Below are 17314 nucleotides of genomic sequence, written 5' to 3'. Positions count from 1 at the left end.
GTCCCAGGGCTGCAGGGCAAGGAGGGCCACCCCGTCGGCCTCCCGCACGGATTCCCTCTGTCCGTCGGTCGGTGGGTCCGCGGAGCCGGCAGGAGTCCCTGGGCTCTGGGCGCTGTATGGGAGGCTACAACAGACCGATGGCGGCGGCGGCCCTGTCCGGCCTGGCGGTGCGGCTGTCGCGCTGGGCCGCGACCCGCGGCTCCTACCGCGCCTTCTGCAAGGGGCTGACCCGCACGCTGCTCATCTTCTTCGACCTGGCCTGGCGGCTGCGCATCAACTTCCCCTACCTGTACATCGTGGCTTCCATGATGCTCAACGTCCGCCTGCAGGTGGGTGAGCCGCGCCCGCCTGGCCCCTCTCCCCCGACCCTCCCCGAGTGCGATCCGCCCGGCGCGGCCCGGCCCACCCCTCCCCGGACGATGAAGATGCTGTCACGAGCTGCCAAGCTGGATGCTGAGTGTTTGCCAAGCACCGTGCATTTCTCCTGCAGCCCCACGGGGAAAAGCCCGTTGAGGTTATTGTTATTCCCGTTTAGCAAACAAGGCTGGGGTGGTGGGGGCGGCGTGGAGCGTCTTGCCTTGGCTGAGGGCCTACTGCCGGGGCAGGGGTCCGCGGAGAGACGGGTGGGTACTGGCCGTGGAAAGGAAATGTTGCCCAGAAAATTGCAGACTGGGCTTGGGCGGTGGTGGCTCTGTGGTTGACTTTCCTAGGTCCCGAAGTTTACAAAGCTTCGCAAAAAATTATTGAAACTTAAAATGGGTTCATTATTGTTAACTAATGTTCTGATAGATGAATCTTATTTATCCTGGTCCGGGTTGAAGTGGGGTGGGGGTGAAGATGAGGGAAAATGAGGTGGACTAGGTAGAGATGGAAAGGTTCGGAGGCCAAAAACAATTCTGATATGAAATAGTAGACGTGCGCGCGTGCACAGAGCTCCCTGGAGATTACCATTATAAATGACTGACGTTTCTACATCCCTTGAACTACAGATGCGTTTTTCTAGTGGAACGGAAAGTCGTCAGATTGAGAATTATTCCTTTCCAAATGTGTCGTAGATGACCAAGTGCCAAGCTCCTCTTGGATTCCATTTACCTATCTTGGAGTGCCTGCAGAGTGCTTGGCACAGGCTCTGTGATGGAGAAGGGACAGGTCCCTGCCCTCTGGGGGTTTACAGTCTTAACAGTGCTTGTGTTGCTCTTTCATATGCAAAAAGAGGAAGCCTGAGCAGTAGGACCAGGCAATGTTGAGACCAGGCAGGTTTTGTCTTTTTTCTTCTGGTTTGGTTGCATCAAAATGGAATTGTCCCCGTGCCTGGACCTTCAGGTGTTGGGTGCCTGTCACTGGTGATGGCAGGCCACATACAATTTAAAAACCAACTGTTGATCAAAAGTGTGTTAAGAGCAAATGAGATGAACTTGGGTCTCTGCTTCATGGGTCTCTGCTTCAAGGTCCAAGTTGAGATTTTTTTTTCGTGAGCAAGGACTCATGGCATCCTTAAGTGGTGCCAGACTAGAAGAGCGGACAACTCGGGTATCTTTCCAGCAGGTGCTATGATTGAGTAAAGGGTGCTGGGCGTGGGCACTGGGATACCAGAAAGCCTGTGCTCTGTCTGGCCAGCTGCCACTAGCTGACTGTTGTTTGCCAGATCTAGTGATTTCCAAGGAAAATTGGAAATTCTGATTTCTAGATATCAAATTAACACAAATTAAAAAAAATAAACTTTTTGGGCAAAACAAAATGTGTCCACAGGCTGTGTTTGACCCCCAACCTCCTGCTTCGGAAACTCTTGTTCTAGGGTTACATTAGTAATTTGCAGTCATTTATGAAATCACAAGAATGTAAGAGAAAACATAGTATATAATGTTGCAAATCAGTTTTGTACCATTAAAAAAATCACCTTTCTCGTATGTCCACTTATATTTACGATCACCCCCTTAGTCCAGGCTACCATAATCACTTGCCCGGACTATTGCAAGTAGCCTCTATCTATTCTCCACCGAGCAGTTAGAGAAGTTTTTTAAAACGTAAATCAGATCATGTCATTCCTCACCCAAAACAAAACTTCCCACTGCACACAGTGTAGTTCACATATTTTTACCCTGAAAATCTGACTTCCCTTCACCTTTCTAACCGCTCACTTGGCTTGCTCCTTGCTCACTCTTCTTGCGGTTTCCTCTCGCGGTTTTCTGTGTGCACCAAGCCCCGACCAGCCTCTGGGCATTTGCACGTGTGGCCCTTTCCAGCTCATGTGCTGTCCCTTGGCTGTGAATGCTCTGAATGTACATTCTCCCACCTCAGTTCTTACCTCAGAGAGGACTTTTGTGGTCACCATACGGATATGATCTTGCACCTGCTCTCTTCATTGCGAGGGTGCCGTGGGCTTGTTTGTTTCATATGCAATAAGGAATAAAGGATTCCTGATCTCGCAGTTGTTTGTAGGACAGTGAGATAATCTCTGGAAAGGTTATTCAAATACAAATTTCGTAACAGGGAATCTGCTCTGTAATGACAGAGAGAAGTCGGCTCTGTCACTGTGGTGTGGGCAGTCAGGAGAGCTAGGTGCATGAGTCCCAACAGCCCAGAGTGGATGACTCGGTGGACTTGGTGCCAAGCAATGGCCCAAGTACAGCACAGCTGTGGAGACTCGGGAGCTGAATGCTTGGGTAGCAGTCAGGTCAGGGGTGAGTAGGGTGGCAGACACAGGTAAGGCGATCATCAGGTACCTTGTGAGAGGGCTGTCTGAACTGTGTGAGGATGTTAGATTCGATCTCGGGCTTGATCAAGTGCAACAGCAGCCATTTCACGTGCTGGAGGGGACAGGGTGGGAATGCCGTGTCTCTTTACATCTGCTGCTTTCAGCTCCCCTGCGCATTTAGTGTTTCTGTTCATTTGTGGAAAATCACTGACTTACCTATTCTGGCCTCTGGTAAAGGGAATTGCAACAGGAAGTAGAAGCTGAGTAAAGTGGGCAGCCCCAGCTTACCACCATCTTTTTACTCAGAAATCTGCTCACCCTCTACATTGCAGGGGTGCTGGAATCTGTTTTATGAGTAATAAGAGATAAAGGACTCTTATTTCGCACACATTTACTTAGAACCCCCAAATCCTTTGTAGGGCAGCAAGACATTTTAAGGAAGTCAATATCTCTTTAATACGAATGATGATTGAGAAAATAGATGCAGAAGGGCTTTGTAAAGTGGAAAGAGTTATGATTTTATAATACTGTTTGCGAGCAAGCCTTAATCTAGTCATTAGCATCCTACCTAGTTATATAGAACTTGAATACGCGGCAGTAAAAAGATGACAATCCATACCAAAACCTAAATGTAGTATAAGATAAAAAAAAATTGTACTGAGTCAGTGGCCATGCTGCCCTGAACAAGTCTGATCTCAGAAGCTCAGCAGGGTCGGGCCTGGTTAGTACTTGGGTGGGAGACCACCTAGGAAGACCAGGTGCTATAGGTGTAAAAAATAAAAAATAAGGGATTGTAAGCTGACAAGGTCCTTGCAATCTGTGAGGTCAACCAAGGGTTGCCTTGCCTAAAAAATTAAAAGAAAAAAAATCGTACTGAGACCCTATTATAAAATAACAGGTCACGCCTGCACCTGTGGCTGTGGGAAGAGTTAAGTGTCTTAGCCCAGGTCACTCAGACTCTCGTAAGTATTAAAAGGGGAGGCCTGAAAAAGAACGGTTGAAGAGTACATTGTGATGATTGGTGATAGTTGTCAAACTGAGCAGTGTCTTTGTGCCTCTGTGCCGTCCCTGTGAGCCACACTGCCCTGTGCTGACCAGGCCTGAGGACCTTGCTTTGGCCCCTCCCTCTGTGCAGCCCTTTTCCTCATTCTGTTTCTAACTGCTGTTTCGTAGTCTTCCCTTTCCGAATGACTTTCTACATCCACAGCTCCGTGTGTTTCAGTGTCTACCTGTCATTCATTCATTCCAGTCAGGTGAAAAGAGTTCAGGATGGCAGGTAGGGATGGGGAGCTGGTTGCCTACTAAAAAGAGCAGTCAGAATGGGCCTCCTTGATTAGGTGGCAGGTGGCATTTGAGCGAAACCTTGTAGGAGGGGAGGGCCTCAGCCTCAGATGTCTGGATTAGAGGAGTTTTCGCTTCGCACAGAGAAGGCCCTACACCTGGCCCGAGCCTTGTGTGTTCCAGGACAGCGGGGTGCTGGTCAGTGAGGAAGAAGGTGGCAGGAGATTCGGACCGAGAGGTTTAGGGACAGCTCACATGGTGTCCTGTAGGCCTCGAAAGGACTTCGGCTTTGGCTCTAATGAAATAATCTTGGTTCTAAACAATGTCAGAAAGTATAAATTTCAAAACCCCAGTCCTAGGGTCAGTCGCAGCTTGAAATGAGTTTTATTCTGTTGCTTAATTTACATCAGTTCCTCAAAGAAAATTGGGGGAAATTGTAGACTATTAAGAAAATTCTATAAAAGCTTAAATCAGCCAAGTCAAAAGCATGAGCTCAGGTAAACTTGATTTGTTCTGGCTTCAGAGATAATGAACAACTGTGTACTTCGAGATGATAAATACCAAACATAGGAAATGTAGAAGTAGTATGGAGTCTTTCGTCTTTCAAGTGAATGCTTGAATCATGGTTCATAAACTTTTGAAACACTTTCAACCTATATAAAATTTGAAAGAATAGTATAGTGAACACCTATATCCTTGACTTGTTTTTTTGGGGGTTAAATATTTTTTAAATTAAATTTATTGGGGTGACATTAGTTAATTATATAGATTTCAAGTGTACAGTTCTATAATACATCATCTATATATTGACTTATTTTTAAAAAGTCTTACAAATATTCATATAATGGTTCAAGCAGATATTAAAGTGTACAAATTAGATCTATATGTGCTAATGTTAAAAGAGATCCACCACTTATAAAGAAAAACAAGTTCAGAAATGATCTGTGTAGTATTATCATTTGAAATTTTTTTCTTAAATATGCTTGTGAATACTTAGGGTTGGGGGGAGCATTCCGGGACCAGGGAGCAGCCCTAATTGAGGAGGGAGCCAGGTACTGCTTCTCAAATGATCCTTGGAAAAGTGTTTCTTCACCTCCGTAGACTGGGTGGCTTATAAACAAACATTTCTCACAGTTCTGGAGACTGAGAAGTCCAAGATCAAAGTACCAGCATGGTCAAGGTCTCATGAAGGCCCTCCTGGTTCATAGCCAGCACCTTCCAACTGTGTTCTTACACGATGGAAGGGGCTAGGGAGCTCTGTGGGGTCTCTTATAAGAACGCTAATCCCATTCACAGGCTCCACCCTCATGACGTAAGCACCTCCCAGAGGCCTTATCTTCTGATACCATCATCCTGGGGATTAGGGTGTCAGCATATGAATTTGGAGGGGAACACAGACATTGAGACTTTAGCACCTCCTGATAGCTTTGTAAGATCCAATAAAAATGAATTGCTTTCACATGCAAAAGAACAAAGTTGGACCCTAACCATATGCCATATATAAAAATTAACTCAAAATGGATCAAAGAGCTAAACTTAAGGGGTGAAACTGTAAAACTCTTAGAAGAAAATATAGAGAGAAATCAGGATATTGAATTTGGCAATGATTTCTTGCCAAAAGCACAGGCAACAAAGAAAAAGTAGATAAATTAGACTTCAAAATTAAAAACTTTTGCACATCAAAGGACACTATCAAGAGAGTGAAAAAGACAGCTCACAGAACGGGAGAAAGTATTTGCAAATCATATATCTGATAAGGATTAACATCCAGACTGTATAAAGTACTTTTACAACTAAACAGCAAAAACAACCTGATCCAGAAATGGGCACAGGACTTGAAAAGACATTTCTCTAAAGAAGATACACAGATGGCCAGTAAACCCATAAAAAGATGGGCAACTGGATCCCGTTTGTGGGCAGCCAGGTCACCAGCTACAGGGAGAATCTGACAAGAGACCCTGAGGAGCTCAGCCCCAGCTCACCCACTGCAGCCTCATGGCAGCCATGGACTGTCCCTGGGAGGGGCCTCAGTGACCAAGCTGCCCCCCGCCCACCCTCCCACAGGAAGCGCACACAGCCTCTAGGTTGCTGTGATGGTTTGACCTTGCTATGGTGTGTTTGCCATGCTGAAGTGTTTTTTTTTTATGTAGTCAACTTTAAGAGTCTTCTCTGACTTGTGGGTTTTGTAGGGAATTCATCCATGTTTTATTCTGGTACTTCATTTTTTACTGATAAATGTGCATTTGGAGTTTATCTTAATATATGACGTGTGATATGGAACCAAAATGACCTTTCTCCAAACACTTCTGCAGTGAAAAACCTTGTGCGTATGACATTTTTTGTCCTTGTACATATATTCACTGGAAAGCCAGCTTTAAGAAGACAGACCATTTTGCTGCTTGGCGTGTGGCCCTAACCCCTGCGCCTACCCCAGAGCCTGGCTTCGGGCAGGGACATAGTGAACGCTTGCTGATTGAATCTGTAGCAAAAAGTCGCAGGAGTATGATCTTGAATGAAAGGTCATGGGCGTTTGCACACAATTCTGCCAAGTGGGCCTCGGCAGAGGTGGTTGCCTGAGGCGTTCGCTGCAGCACGGTACCTCTGCTTGCTGCCACGGCAGCCTGGGCCTCAACCTCTGTCCCTCCACTGAGATGTGCCAGCCTGTGTTTGGGCTACTTCCATGTTGCCATCCAGTGGTCACTTCTCTGTCCTCTGCTTTACAGAACTCCTTGGCAGCATTTTGTCATTCGTTCCCTAAAACACTCTAGATGACGATAATGAAGGTAAAAGCTGCCATTTATTGGATGACTGTGGGGTGCGGGTCAGGAGAGGTGCTAGGCACGTCACATATTGAGTCCTCACATCCTGAGGAAAGAGCATGGCCAGAGGTCCCCAGCTGGGACACATCCTGGCTCTCAGATATGTGAGTGAGCACACCTTTGCATCAAGATTATGGTAGGACATCTCAGAGTCACCAGGGTGGTGACTAGTGAGAGCTGCACAGCTGGCTGTTGTGGCAGCTTTGATTTGCATGTGCGGGACGGTTGCTAACAAACTCACTACTATCGCCGTTTCTCGTGGCTGTGACTCGGCTTACGGTGGAGGGGCTGAGTCCTTCTGGTTTCTCATCCTCTGCATGGGGTAGCGCTTGGAGAACTTCGTTTCAGCCGCCGCCTCAGTCTGATCATTTTAGTCGCGAGCACAGCAGTGTTCAGTGATCTGGTGTTCACATCTAAAAGCGGGGGGCCAGGACGGTCTTGCAGTGTGTGTGTGAGCCACTGTATGGCGGGACCCTCCCGGAGCCCATTGTCACCCCTACCTGGCCAAACAGCCTCTGCTGTGGCCATGTCTCCTCCCGGTCCCCTTTGGGAATAGCCTTGCCAGCTGGCCTAGAAGCATCGAGGCCAGGATATTTTTAGTTTACAGAGCGGTAGTATCCAGACCATCAGGTCCCTGAGGCCATTAATAGCTCGGGTTCGGGAAGGTAAGGTGACAGCAGTCCAAGAGGGCAGCAGCTGCCTAATTGGGTCAGGCCTGTTGTGACACAGCAGGTCAGCTGCCTTGAGCAGGCAGGGGTGTTTGTGGAAGGTGACCTCTCATGTCTGCACCGAGGACCTGGCCACACCCAGACAATCCTGTTCTCTGCCTGCATCTGGCCTGTGTGCTTTCCTTTCAACCTGTGCCATCTCTTTGGAGGGAAGAGGGAGTGGGTAGGGGACCTAGTTCAGGAATTTAGTCCTAGTACTGCATGTTATTTGTCCTGAATCATGCTGCCTTGAACTTCAAAATAGATTCCTTCCTTTATTGTGGTGGTCTCATTTTGGGTGGATAAGTCGATTTGCCATAATTTACGCTGCTGATTATTTTGTAGACTTAAGACATGGGAGAGAAATAATGCCATGGCTGGGGCCAAGGACAGTTAATTGTATAATTATTTATACTTTAGTACAATATAATGTGCCAACATATGTAGTATATTGTGGAAAAACTACAAAAAATATTTCACAAATGACTACATGTTTAGAAATTAAACAAAATTTATTTCTGGCTCTCAGAATATAAGTAAATTATGTAACAGCCTAATATCAGAAGTGCTGGCTAGTCGAGGGCTCAGAGCCAAAATATTTTCACTGACCTACTGAAGTTTTTTCGTTAAAAGAATTAAATACATAATTTATAGCTGAATTTACTAGAGAACTAGAAAATCTTCAGCAAACAGTTTATCCTGTCATTATTAAATACATGATTATTGATTCCATTAATGGTGCCTTATTTAAAATATTTTAACATGATTCTGGGAATATTTTTATCTCAGGATGGTACAGAGTTCTCATACAAAGATAATAAAAGAGGTTAGAAACTAATTCCTGAGAGTTGGCCCATATTAAATGACCTGTTTTACTTAAGAATTTTTTGAGAACCTATTTTAGTATGTATTAAAAATATTTTGGGAATGCTTCCATTTCAGGGAACTGTTCATTTTTAGTACATTTCAGATTAGTAAAATGAATGTAAGGTTTGACATAATTTGGAAAGTTAATTTGAGAGAACCGTCAAGAAAAGTTAATTTTATTTGACTTGAACTTTTTGAAAGTATTATTTTGAATTGTAGCCAGAACTTACACATACAAGAATCGGACCTCTTAAAAGTTCTCATCACAAGAAAAAAATAATAATCGTAACCATGCGTGGTGATAGGTGTTGGTTTGTGATAATTTTATAACATGTGCAGATATTGATTGAATTGTGCTATGCACCTGAAACTATTGTTATTTCATTTATATCGCAATTAAAAAAATTTGCACCCTACATTTGTATATTGGTTTATAGTATCTAAATATATTTTTATCAGTAGGTATATAGAGTAATGGTCCCACTTCTATCAGTAAAAAGTTTTGAGCTTGCCCCAGAGGTATGTACTTATTTATGAAGTGGCTATTTTGCTCTACCAAAATATGGTGTATATTATAAAACAGAAAAAGTGAGAGGGTGATGAGCTAGAAGTGAACTAAGCTGAGCTGTTCTGGTATTTTCTCTCGTGCTCCCAGAGGTGGGATAACCCCATTTAACGACAGGACTTGAGGGTCACGTGCCGCTCCTCAGCGTTCTGCCGTACCTGCCTCGTTTGCACGAGCAGCACACCTAGCCCACTCTCCCTGGCGGCCCTGGGGGCCCTTGTCCCTGCTCTTTAGGTCTCAAAGACCTGGCCTTCCATACCCGCCATCTCTGTCCCTTCTCAGGGCTGTCACTGTGTCCACTGCCCCAAGCTGGCGACTTCTGGATCTAGGATTCTGATGCTTCTTGGGCCCTGTGTCCAGGTCCAGACCTCTCCCTGCCCCCACACACACTTTCAGTCAGTGACACCTTCGTGGCCCAGAACTGCAAGAAGAAACGGGTCCCCTCACCGTCCTCTGCGTCTGGTCAGTCACCGACGCTGAAACGTGCTCACTCTCCTCTTCCTTCTCATGACCTCGCGCCGTTTCTCCTGCACAGTCGGCCTGGCTCCTGCCGGGCCGCTGTGACCCTTGCCAGTCCAGCCGGCTCGCGCAGCCGGCGTGACTCATCCGAAAAGCAAACCTCGCAGCGTTTCCAGGCTGGGAGTTCTTGTGCCCCTCACCACCTGCCCAGCAAAGCCCAGTCTCCCGATGCCAGTGGCTGTGCCTCGTTTTTGTCCCCCGGTTGGCTCCCCACCTTCCGCCTGCTATGCCTTCTGCTCCAGCCCCCAATAAGACTTATTTGCTTTGTTTTCTTCCCAGTATATTCTGTTTACATTTCTAAACAATTTAGAGGAACAGCCGCTTCCTACCACTGTTTGTCCAGCCCCATGGCCGGCCTCTTCCAGCGACAGCTGCTTCTCAGCAGTGACTGCTGTCTCTGAGTCGCACGTTTGTGTTGCTGCTTCTCGGCTGTTCGCTGGTAGGCTTTGTCTTTGTCTTGCTGTGCGAGGCGAGACAGATGTCGCTGTCTGCACCCGGCCTCCACCGCGCACACCCACACTTGCGTCCTTCCCAGTAGAGTTACTGCATTTTGGTTAGGGCGCTGCTCCTCAGGCTAGCTTCTCAGAAAAATTGCTGACTGTGTTTTCCATCTAATTGTCTTCTGGGGTTATGGTTATTTTTTAAAAGGACACGTGACAAAAACGTTTTTAACTCATCAGTGAGGGAACTAATAAGATGATAGTCACTTTCAAGGAGAATTTAGACAAAACACACATATTCAGGGATGCTAAAATGAATTTACAAATAGATATAAAACTGATCACTATCCACAAGGCAATAATCAGTTGCATCCCTCCAAACAAAATTAACTTTCATTTCTTTTGATAAGAAATCACTTGCCTTCCTCTCACGTTTTCTACAACTTGGAGAGTTATAAAGCAGCTCGAAGGCAGAGGTGCAGGGCCCTATTAGATGAGGGAACCCAAAGGCCGCACTCGATGGTGCACCCAGTAATCTTACTTTTGGTCCATTTCAAAGCCTCTCACCGTTTTGTTTTGCCGGACGTCCTCCCCATTCAGGGCATCATAACGTCAGCGAGAGGTTATTGCTGGCCACGGGAAAAGGCTGGTCCTTAACAGTTAAAGACTGTTAGCAGATGGGCCGCCTCGCGTTCACTCTTGTACAGCTGCTGTTGAGATCACACATCAACTTCTGTCTAGAAGTTTTCACGCGAAATCTCAGATCGGCCTTGTCAAAGCCTCGTTATTTGCTAGTCTGAGTGGGGAACCCAGCCTAGGAAGCTTTCCCCGCCATATTTTTACTTGCAATGCCTATAAATTCAGGTGAAGTCTTCTCTTATTGAGGCTCCAAAATTCTGGGGTTTCCGACCTGCCGGCGAGTGACCTTTGTCCACTTTAGGGCTGGGATCTCGTAGGCGAGGACCCCGCCTCAGGCTGGCTTTCCTGGCTGAGATTCGTAGACGCTGGATCCATAAGTAAAGTCGGCCTCAATTCCTAACAAGTGGCTTGTCACACCTAGTTGCTGAGAGTCATTCTCAAATAGGACTCTTCAGGTAAGGTTGGTTGCATAGTTGAGTCACCCAGTTAAATTCCAGTTAAAGGAAGGACAGATATTTATTGAACCTACACAAATGACTATACTGCTGTGAAAAGTACAAAGCCTAAGAATGTATATTTTTCTTATTTTTAAATATTTTTAGGAATTCTCATTAATAAAGTATCATTCTTTTTTGTTGTGATCTCTAATCAGTCGCTTGTCATCCTATTTTCTACCAAAACATAGGGCTCCTCGTACGAGAGACTGACAGATCTCCATATCTGTGGGGAAGCATCTGGGTGCATAGGCTCTCCAAAGATGACTCTTCCTTATAACACTTGAACTTGACTGTCTTTTCCAGGTTCACATTGAGATCCATTGAAGGCCGAGAGGCGTGTCCTTGGCTGACCGCGTCAGAGACACAGCATGAGGGACGGGAGAGGGTCTCCTGGCACCTGCCTCGCAAAAGTGAAGAGGGAGGGCGAGGACCCGGACAAACGACTCTGCAGACTCAGAGGAGCAGAGGAGGGGAGCCCTGCGTCCTGGGCGATGGCGCCGGCCGTTGGTGAAAGTGGGAATTTGCAAAATGAGACCTTATCACTGGAAAAGAAAAATGACGTGAGTGAGGTCAGCCTCTCACTTCACAGTGGTGGGAACGTGTTTCCATATTTGAAAGAATCAGGAAGAAAAAACTCCGCTTCCATAGCGGCTCCGAGCAAGACTGCGGCTCTGCTCCCTGCGCCTGCAGAAGGCCGTTTTGCTGGGCTGGCCTGTGGCGTCACAGAAGCCTCGGTGAGGGACTGGCTGGGAGGGGGGCCCAGAGCCACCGACAGGCACAGAAGACCGTGCCACAAAGGAGAGCCTTGCGGGTCAGGACTGCCATGCCGTCAAAAACTGTCAGAAGTGGGCATTTCTGAGGACGAGCCACCAAGCACCTGCCTTGAGGGACAAGGCTCTGTGCTGCAGCCAGCTTGCCTGCGTCCTGTCCTGTCTGCAGTGCTGCATGCATGCCCCGCAGTGCTCCCGGATGACGAGACCGGCTGTGCGCCCCCTGGCCGTTCAGAGCCCATGTTCTCAGAGCAGACGGTAGAATACAAGGAAATGCTTCCACGTGTGAAAAGTACCGCAGACGATCTGCAGATGACGCTGGTGTTACTGGCTGTACAAGCTTTGAAGGCAAAGCCGTTATGCCATAGTTAAGGTGCAAGCTGAACAATAAACGTAGCAAGATTACTTTTAAACGTTGTCTTAGAATGATTTCTTTGCGATAAGTCTGGATGCAGACAGTGCAGCCGTGAAGTTCCTGGTTTTTATGACCAGATAAAATAAGTGAAATTTAAACTTGTGGGAAGCTGGTTGATGCAGAAGAAAATTTTTAAACACGATCTAAAATTGTGCTTGAAAGACATTCAGGATTGGGAAACCATTTCAAGGAGAACATTGACATATCCTATATAAACATCAGATTAGAACATCAAGATTTAACATAAAGTCGTTTATATGCCTTCACCCATTCTAAAGGGCTGCTGTCCCAGATACTGTCCCCCCCTCATCCCCTTGCTTGTCTCTGCTCATCTCATGTAGGTGGGTATTTGTAAAAGTCAGCCCAGCCCCTCTGTACTTGCCCTGAGCCTTGCTGAGTTGATGGTGAGTTGCTACCATTTCTGCACTTTGTAGAATAATTTTGGTTTGCATCAAAATTTTACTTCTTTTCTCAAATCCCTTTCCTTCCACTTGAAACACAAGTCTACTGGAGGCCCTATGGTGAGGGTTGCAATACAAAACTTCTTTAGAATAAACCTTTCTCAAACTAGGAACGCCAGCGGTGTTCCCTGAAGTGGAAGGGAGTGAGAGACTGCAGTAGCTCGTCGCAGAGGCGAATGGAATATTTCCCTTGTAGACAGTCCCAGTTTCTAGGAGCTGAGATTTCTCATATTAAGATTTTTCTGAGATAACTCCTTTTGTCGTTTGTTGACAACTTTGATAAAGGTCAATTTAAGAGGGTGAGTTTTTAAAGAGTCCCAAAGTAAGACAACCATTTTAGGGATTATGGATTGCATATATCAGTTTATACTGTGTGCTGCTTTAGTATTTTGGGAAAATGAAAAATAAAATTTCTTTAGCAAAATAAATGTCTTATTTTATGTGTGCGGTCTTGGTGCACCTTGTCTGTTTATTAACGCCGCCTTCCTAATACTTAGACGTCTTTTAGCTGCAGTCGGAGCAGGTTGCTGATTTAGGGAGCAGAACTCGAAAAACGAAATATAAAGCTAGGTCGGAACTCAGCTCTCACTTTCCTCTGGTGGTGAATGAAATAGTGTCCTTTGGGGTGGTGCTCACAGAGTCCCAAAGTAAGAATCCTTTTGGCCAGCCAGGCTCAAAGGACACAGTCTTGACTGAGCACTCCGAGTCCCAGTTCATGGCCGTCCCATTTGGGGTCACTGATGGGCTATGAACTGAGGCGAGGGGACATTTCGATGGTTTAAAATGGGAAAGATTGCTACCGCTTGCCCCTCTCCCTGCCCCTCCCCCTCCTTAGCTTTTTTTTGTTATGAACTAAGTCTACTCCTTTGGGATAGAACTTGCCATGACTCATGAACTGTTTTATTTCCTTTGTTTTATAAGTTGCCAGTATATAAAATTTCAACCAGTCGCAAAGAAAAAAGAATTCCCTATTTGGCATCAAATGCTAAATTAATAAATTTGAAATTTTTTCGTGTGGTTATATTAGAATAAGGCGTGTTTTTTTCTAAAAGCTTTGGAGGAAAGTTCACGGTAACTTTTTTCACATTAATTTCTTAGTTCACATGTACTTAGTTGAAATTTTCCCCTTGTTGCTGTGTTGTGTTCAGTTCCTGTCTGTAGATGGCTACTCCTTCGGAAAGTTCTAGAGTGGAGAGGCGGTGGTAAATGTACCGTATAAAGTTTCATGACTTTGTAGAATGAGGACTTTTTTATTTTGATTTTTGAGGTAATTAGTACAGTATTTTGGATGAATTAAGTCTCCGTGGTTGAGTCATACAAGGAATCACTCATTTGAAGTATTTCAGGTTGTATCATTTTGGCAATGAGAACTACTGGAAACTTGTTTTAAAAGTTCTGGGGTTTACATATGTTTTCCTTTTTTGCCTTCATGATTGTGCTCTCAAGGATTGAACAGCATGATCATGTTATATTTAGAAACAAAGTCTTGGACTTGGTTATTCACATTTGGAAATCATTTTTTTAACATTGGAATGAGTGTTGACATCTTGAAGTTGCAAGCCTACAGAGGATAAAAAAAAGTAAGAAACTTGTATTTAAATAGATCATTCATATGTGACCATCGATTTTGTAAACAGGAAGCAAAGCGTGTATTTTGGAGCTTGGCGTAAATCCCTGCGTGTTCTGAAATTCATAGAGACCACGCACTGTGCAGTTGATCCTTGAACAACGCAAGAACTAGGGGCACCAATGCTCCGTGCGGTTGAAAATCTACGTATAACTGGACGCCCCCAAAACTTGGCTACAGTGGCCCCTCGGTATCTGTGGGGCATTCGTTCCCGGACCTCCCACACCGCGGATACTGAGATCCACAGAAGCTCAAGGCCCTTATATAAAATGAACAGTGCATCAGTCGGCCCTCCGCATCCACAGATTCCCAACTGGGCATTGAAAATACTGCTTTCTATCCAAGGCTGGTTGAATCCGCGGATGGGAAAACCAAGTATACATAATGCCGACTGTCTTTTTTGAAAAAAAATCTGCGTATGAGTGGACCCAAACAGTTCAAACCCGTGGTGTTCAAGGGTCTGCTGTACCCTAATTTTACAAAGAGTAAGAAATGTGCTATAGAATTTCCTCTACACATTCCTGTAGATAATTTAAAAATTCTTTTTTAAGCCTTCCAAGGAGAAGAAATAGAGTTCCGAGGTCTATACAGCTCTATAGACTCAGCTGGAAATCGCTCGTCAACGCCAGCTAGTGGTGGAAGCTTTGAAAAACCCAGCCGAGTGATAACATGTCCCACGGAAGCATCTGAAATTGGAGGCCTGAGATTCACGAGGCCCCCCTTGCTCCCAAAATGTTACCTCTTCCTTTCCAATTTCATTTTTATCAAAACGATTATTAATCGGACCAATTAAAAAAGCATGTTTACTTTCATTTGCACTTCAAACTGAAAACTATTCAGTGAGCAGTATATTTGCACTACTGAAATTTGACTAGAAAAGATCGCAAAGGGGTTTACTGATTAGGAAAGGTAATCTTCACAGGGTAAACTTCTTTTTCCTGAAACAAATGATCTTTATTGCGGCAGAGCAAGACATTGTTTATATCAAGACATTGTTTAATAAAAGCATTTGGCTTTTTTGCTCTCTGAGCAGCACCACGGTGGTCCGCAGAAACAAGCACCTTAGAAAAGGCAGCAAAAAATCTATGGCCATGCCATCCTGAACAAGCCCGATCCTGTCTGAGGAAGCTAAGCAGGGTCGGGCCTGGTTAGTACTTGGATGGGAGACCACCTAGGAAGACCAGGTGCTGTAGGCATAATAAATAAATAAGGGATTGTAAGCTGACAAGGTCCTTGCAATCTGTGAGGTCAACCAAAGTTGCCTTGCCTAAAAAATAAAAAATAAATAGGCAGCAAAAAGGGAGCCAAGAAGAAAATGGATGGTCCATTTTCTAAGATTGGTATAATGTGAAAGCACCAGTTATGATCAATATAAGAAATATTGGAAAAACACTAGTCATGGGAACTCAAGGAACCAAAATAGCATCTGCTGGTCTCAAGGGTCGTGTTTTTGAAGTGAGCCCAGGTGATCTGCAGAAAGGTGAAGTCGCATTTAGGAAATTCAATCTACTTACCAAGGATGTTCAGGGCAGAAACTGCCTGACTAATTTCCATGGCTTGGATCGTACCTGTCAAAAAAGTGACAGACCATGATTGAAGCTCATGGTGCTGGCAAGATTACCGATGGTTATTTGCTTCATCCGTTCTGCACTGGTTTCACTAAAAAAACCAACATTCGGGTTCAGAAAGTCCCCGCACTCAGCATCGACACATCTGTCAAATCCAGAAGAAGGTGGTAGAAGTCACGGCCCAAGAGGTGCAGGCAAATGTCTCGAAAGAAGGGGTCAGTGAACCGATATTGTAGATGGCATTGGCAAAGACACAAAAAAAGGCTCGCCAGTCTATTTATCTGCCCCAGGATGTCTTTGTTAGAAAAATCAAAATGCCGAAGAAGCCCAAGTCCGACCTGGGAAAACTCATGGAGCTTCCGGGCGAAGGGAGCACTTCCGGAAGAGCTGCCGGGGGTGAGACAGGTTGAGCTGATGGGTCTGAGCCCCCAGTCCAAGACTCTGTTAAAATCCAGACTTTTAATGGTGACAAATAAAAAAATCCTATTTGTGGAAAAATAAAAATTAAAAACGTTCGAGTAGAATTGAGAGGGCATGCCAACCCCACCGGACCGGACGTGTGTGTCATCGTTGTTGCACACGCCCGGTGGACTGAGGAGTCCCTGAGTGCTGTGCTTCCTTCTGAAAAACCCGTCACCCAGCGGAGACGAGCAGGCATGCTGCACTTTTGCTCTGATCATATTTTGAGTAGCGCTTTACAGTCAACTTAAACAATCGTTTAGGTGTATAACAGGGTAGGGACTCTCTAGGGTGGCTGTGCCACACCACAGTGTTTACAGTGCAATTCTCTGATGAACTGTGTAGTGATTTTAGCTTGTTTTTTTAAGGCGGTGGATTTAACCTATTTTCCCTTCCGCTGTCTGCCTACAAAGAGTTTGGTTTCTCCTATCAGAAAATGAATGAGTGATTTGAAGGTTGTGAAATAGGCTCTATTTTCTAACTCTTGAAGCTCGTCTTCTGTTGAGTTGACAGGCACTCCGCACCGCTGCTTATCTAAGGGCTTGGTGAACGCAGCATATCTCTAGGTTCCTTTGGCTGAAGTTGCTGTGTCAGTCAGGATTCTCTAGAGACGGAACCAGCTGGGTACTCATACATGCACAGATAGGAGGAGATGTGTTAGAGGAATTGCTCACATGATGATGGAGGCCGAGAAATCCTACAGTCTGCCATCGGCAAACTGGAGAAGCAGGCACGCTGGTGGTGTAATGCAGTCCCCACACCGGGAGCACCAATGTCCAAGGGCAGGAGAAGATGGATGTCTTGGTTGAAGCAAAGAATGAACAAATTTGCCCTTTCTCTGCCTTTTTGTTCTATTCAGACCCTTGGAGGATGGAATGATGCCCGCCTGCACTGGGGCAGCTCATCCTTAGTCAAACTGCCGATTCAAGTGTTTATCCCAGAAAGAAACACGTCCAGACAGTGCTTTACCAGCTACTTGGGCGTC

At 45.5% G+C, this 17314-nt stretch overlaps 2 protein-coding genes and 1 pseudogene across 2 annotated transcripts; all 3 read left to right on the top strand.

Annotated features, from left to right (window-relative positions):
- Nucleotides 1-6: 6 nt before the first annotated feature.
- LOC102881615 (small integral membrane protein 10-like protein 2A) lies at nt 7-11467 on the top strand. Its single transcript, XM_006906552.3, has 2 exons — nt 7-329; nt 11333-11467. The coding sequence occupies exons 1-2, from the start codon at nt 117-119 to the stop codon at nt 11351-11353; spliced, it is 234 nt and encodes a 77-aa protein (XP_006906614.1). The 5' UTR covers nt 7-116; the 3' UTR covers nt 11354-11467.
- On the top strand, nt 11361-13121 carry FAM220A (family with sequence similarity 220 member A). Its single transcript, XM_025043112.1, has one exon. The coding sequence runs from the start codon at nt 11398-11400 to the stop codon at nt 12169-12171; it is 774 nt and encodes a 257-aa protein (XP_024898880.1). The 5' UTR covers nt 11361-11397; the 3' UTR covers nt 12172-13121.
- A 2262-nt stretch (nt 13122-15383) lies between these two features.
- On the top strand, nt 15384-15498 carry LOC112475310 (annotated as a pseudogene).
- Nucleotides 15499-17314: the final 1816 nt, after the last annotated feature.

Source organism: Pteropus alecto, unplaced genomic scaffold (assembly GCF_000325575.1).
Source record: "Pteropus alecto unplaced genomic scaffold, ASM32557v1 scaffold40, whole genome shotgun sequence".
In the NCBI taxonomy this organism is placed as follows: domain Eukaryota; kingdom Metazoa; phylum Chordata; class Mammalia; order Chiroptera; family Pteropodidae; genus Pteropus; species Pteropus alecto.
This window is presented reverse-complemented; position numbering and strand designations above follow the sequence as displayed.

Bases quoted from the DNA above. Each gene is read 5' to 3' on its own strand.
- FAM220A (XM_025043112.1), top strand. From the start codon at position 11,398: ATGAGGGACGGGAGAGGGTCTCCTGGCACCTGCCTCGCAAAAGTGAAG.
- LOC102881615 (XM_006906552.3), top strand. From the start codon at position 117: ATGGGAGGCTACAACAGACCGATGGCGGCGGCGGCCCTGTCCGGCCTG. The intron at 330-11,332 runs GTGGGTGAGCCG...TGTCTTTTCCAG, and splicing joins TGCTCAACGTCCGCCTGCAG to GTTCACATTGAGATCCATTG.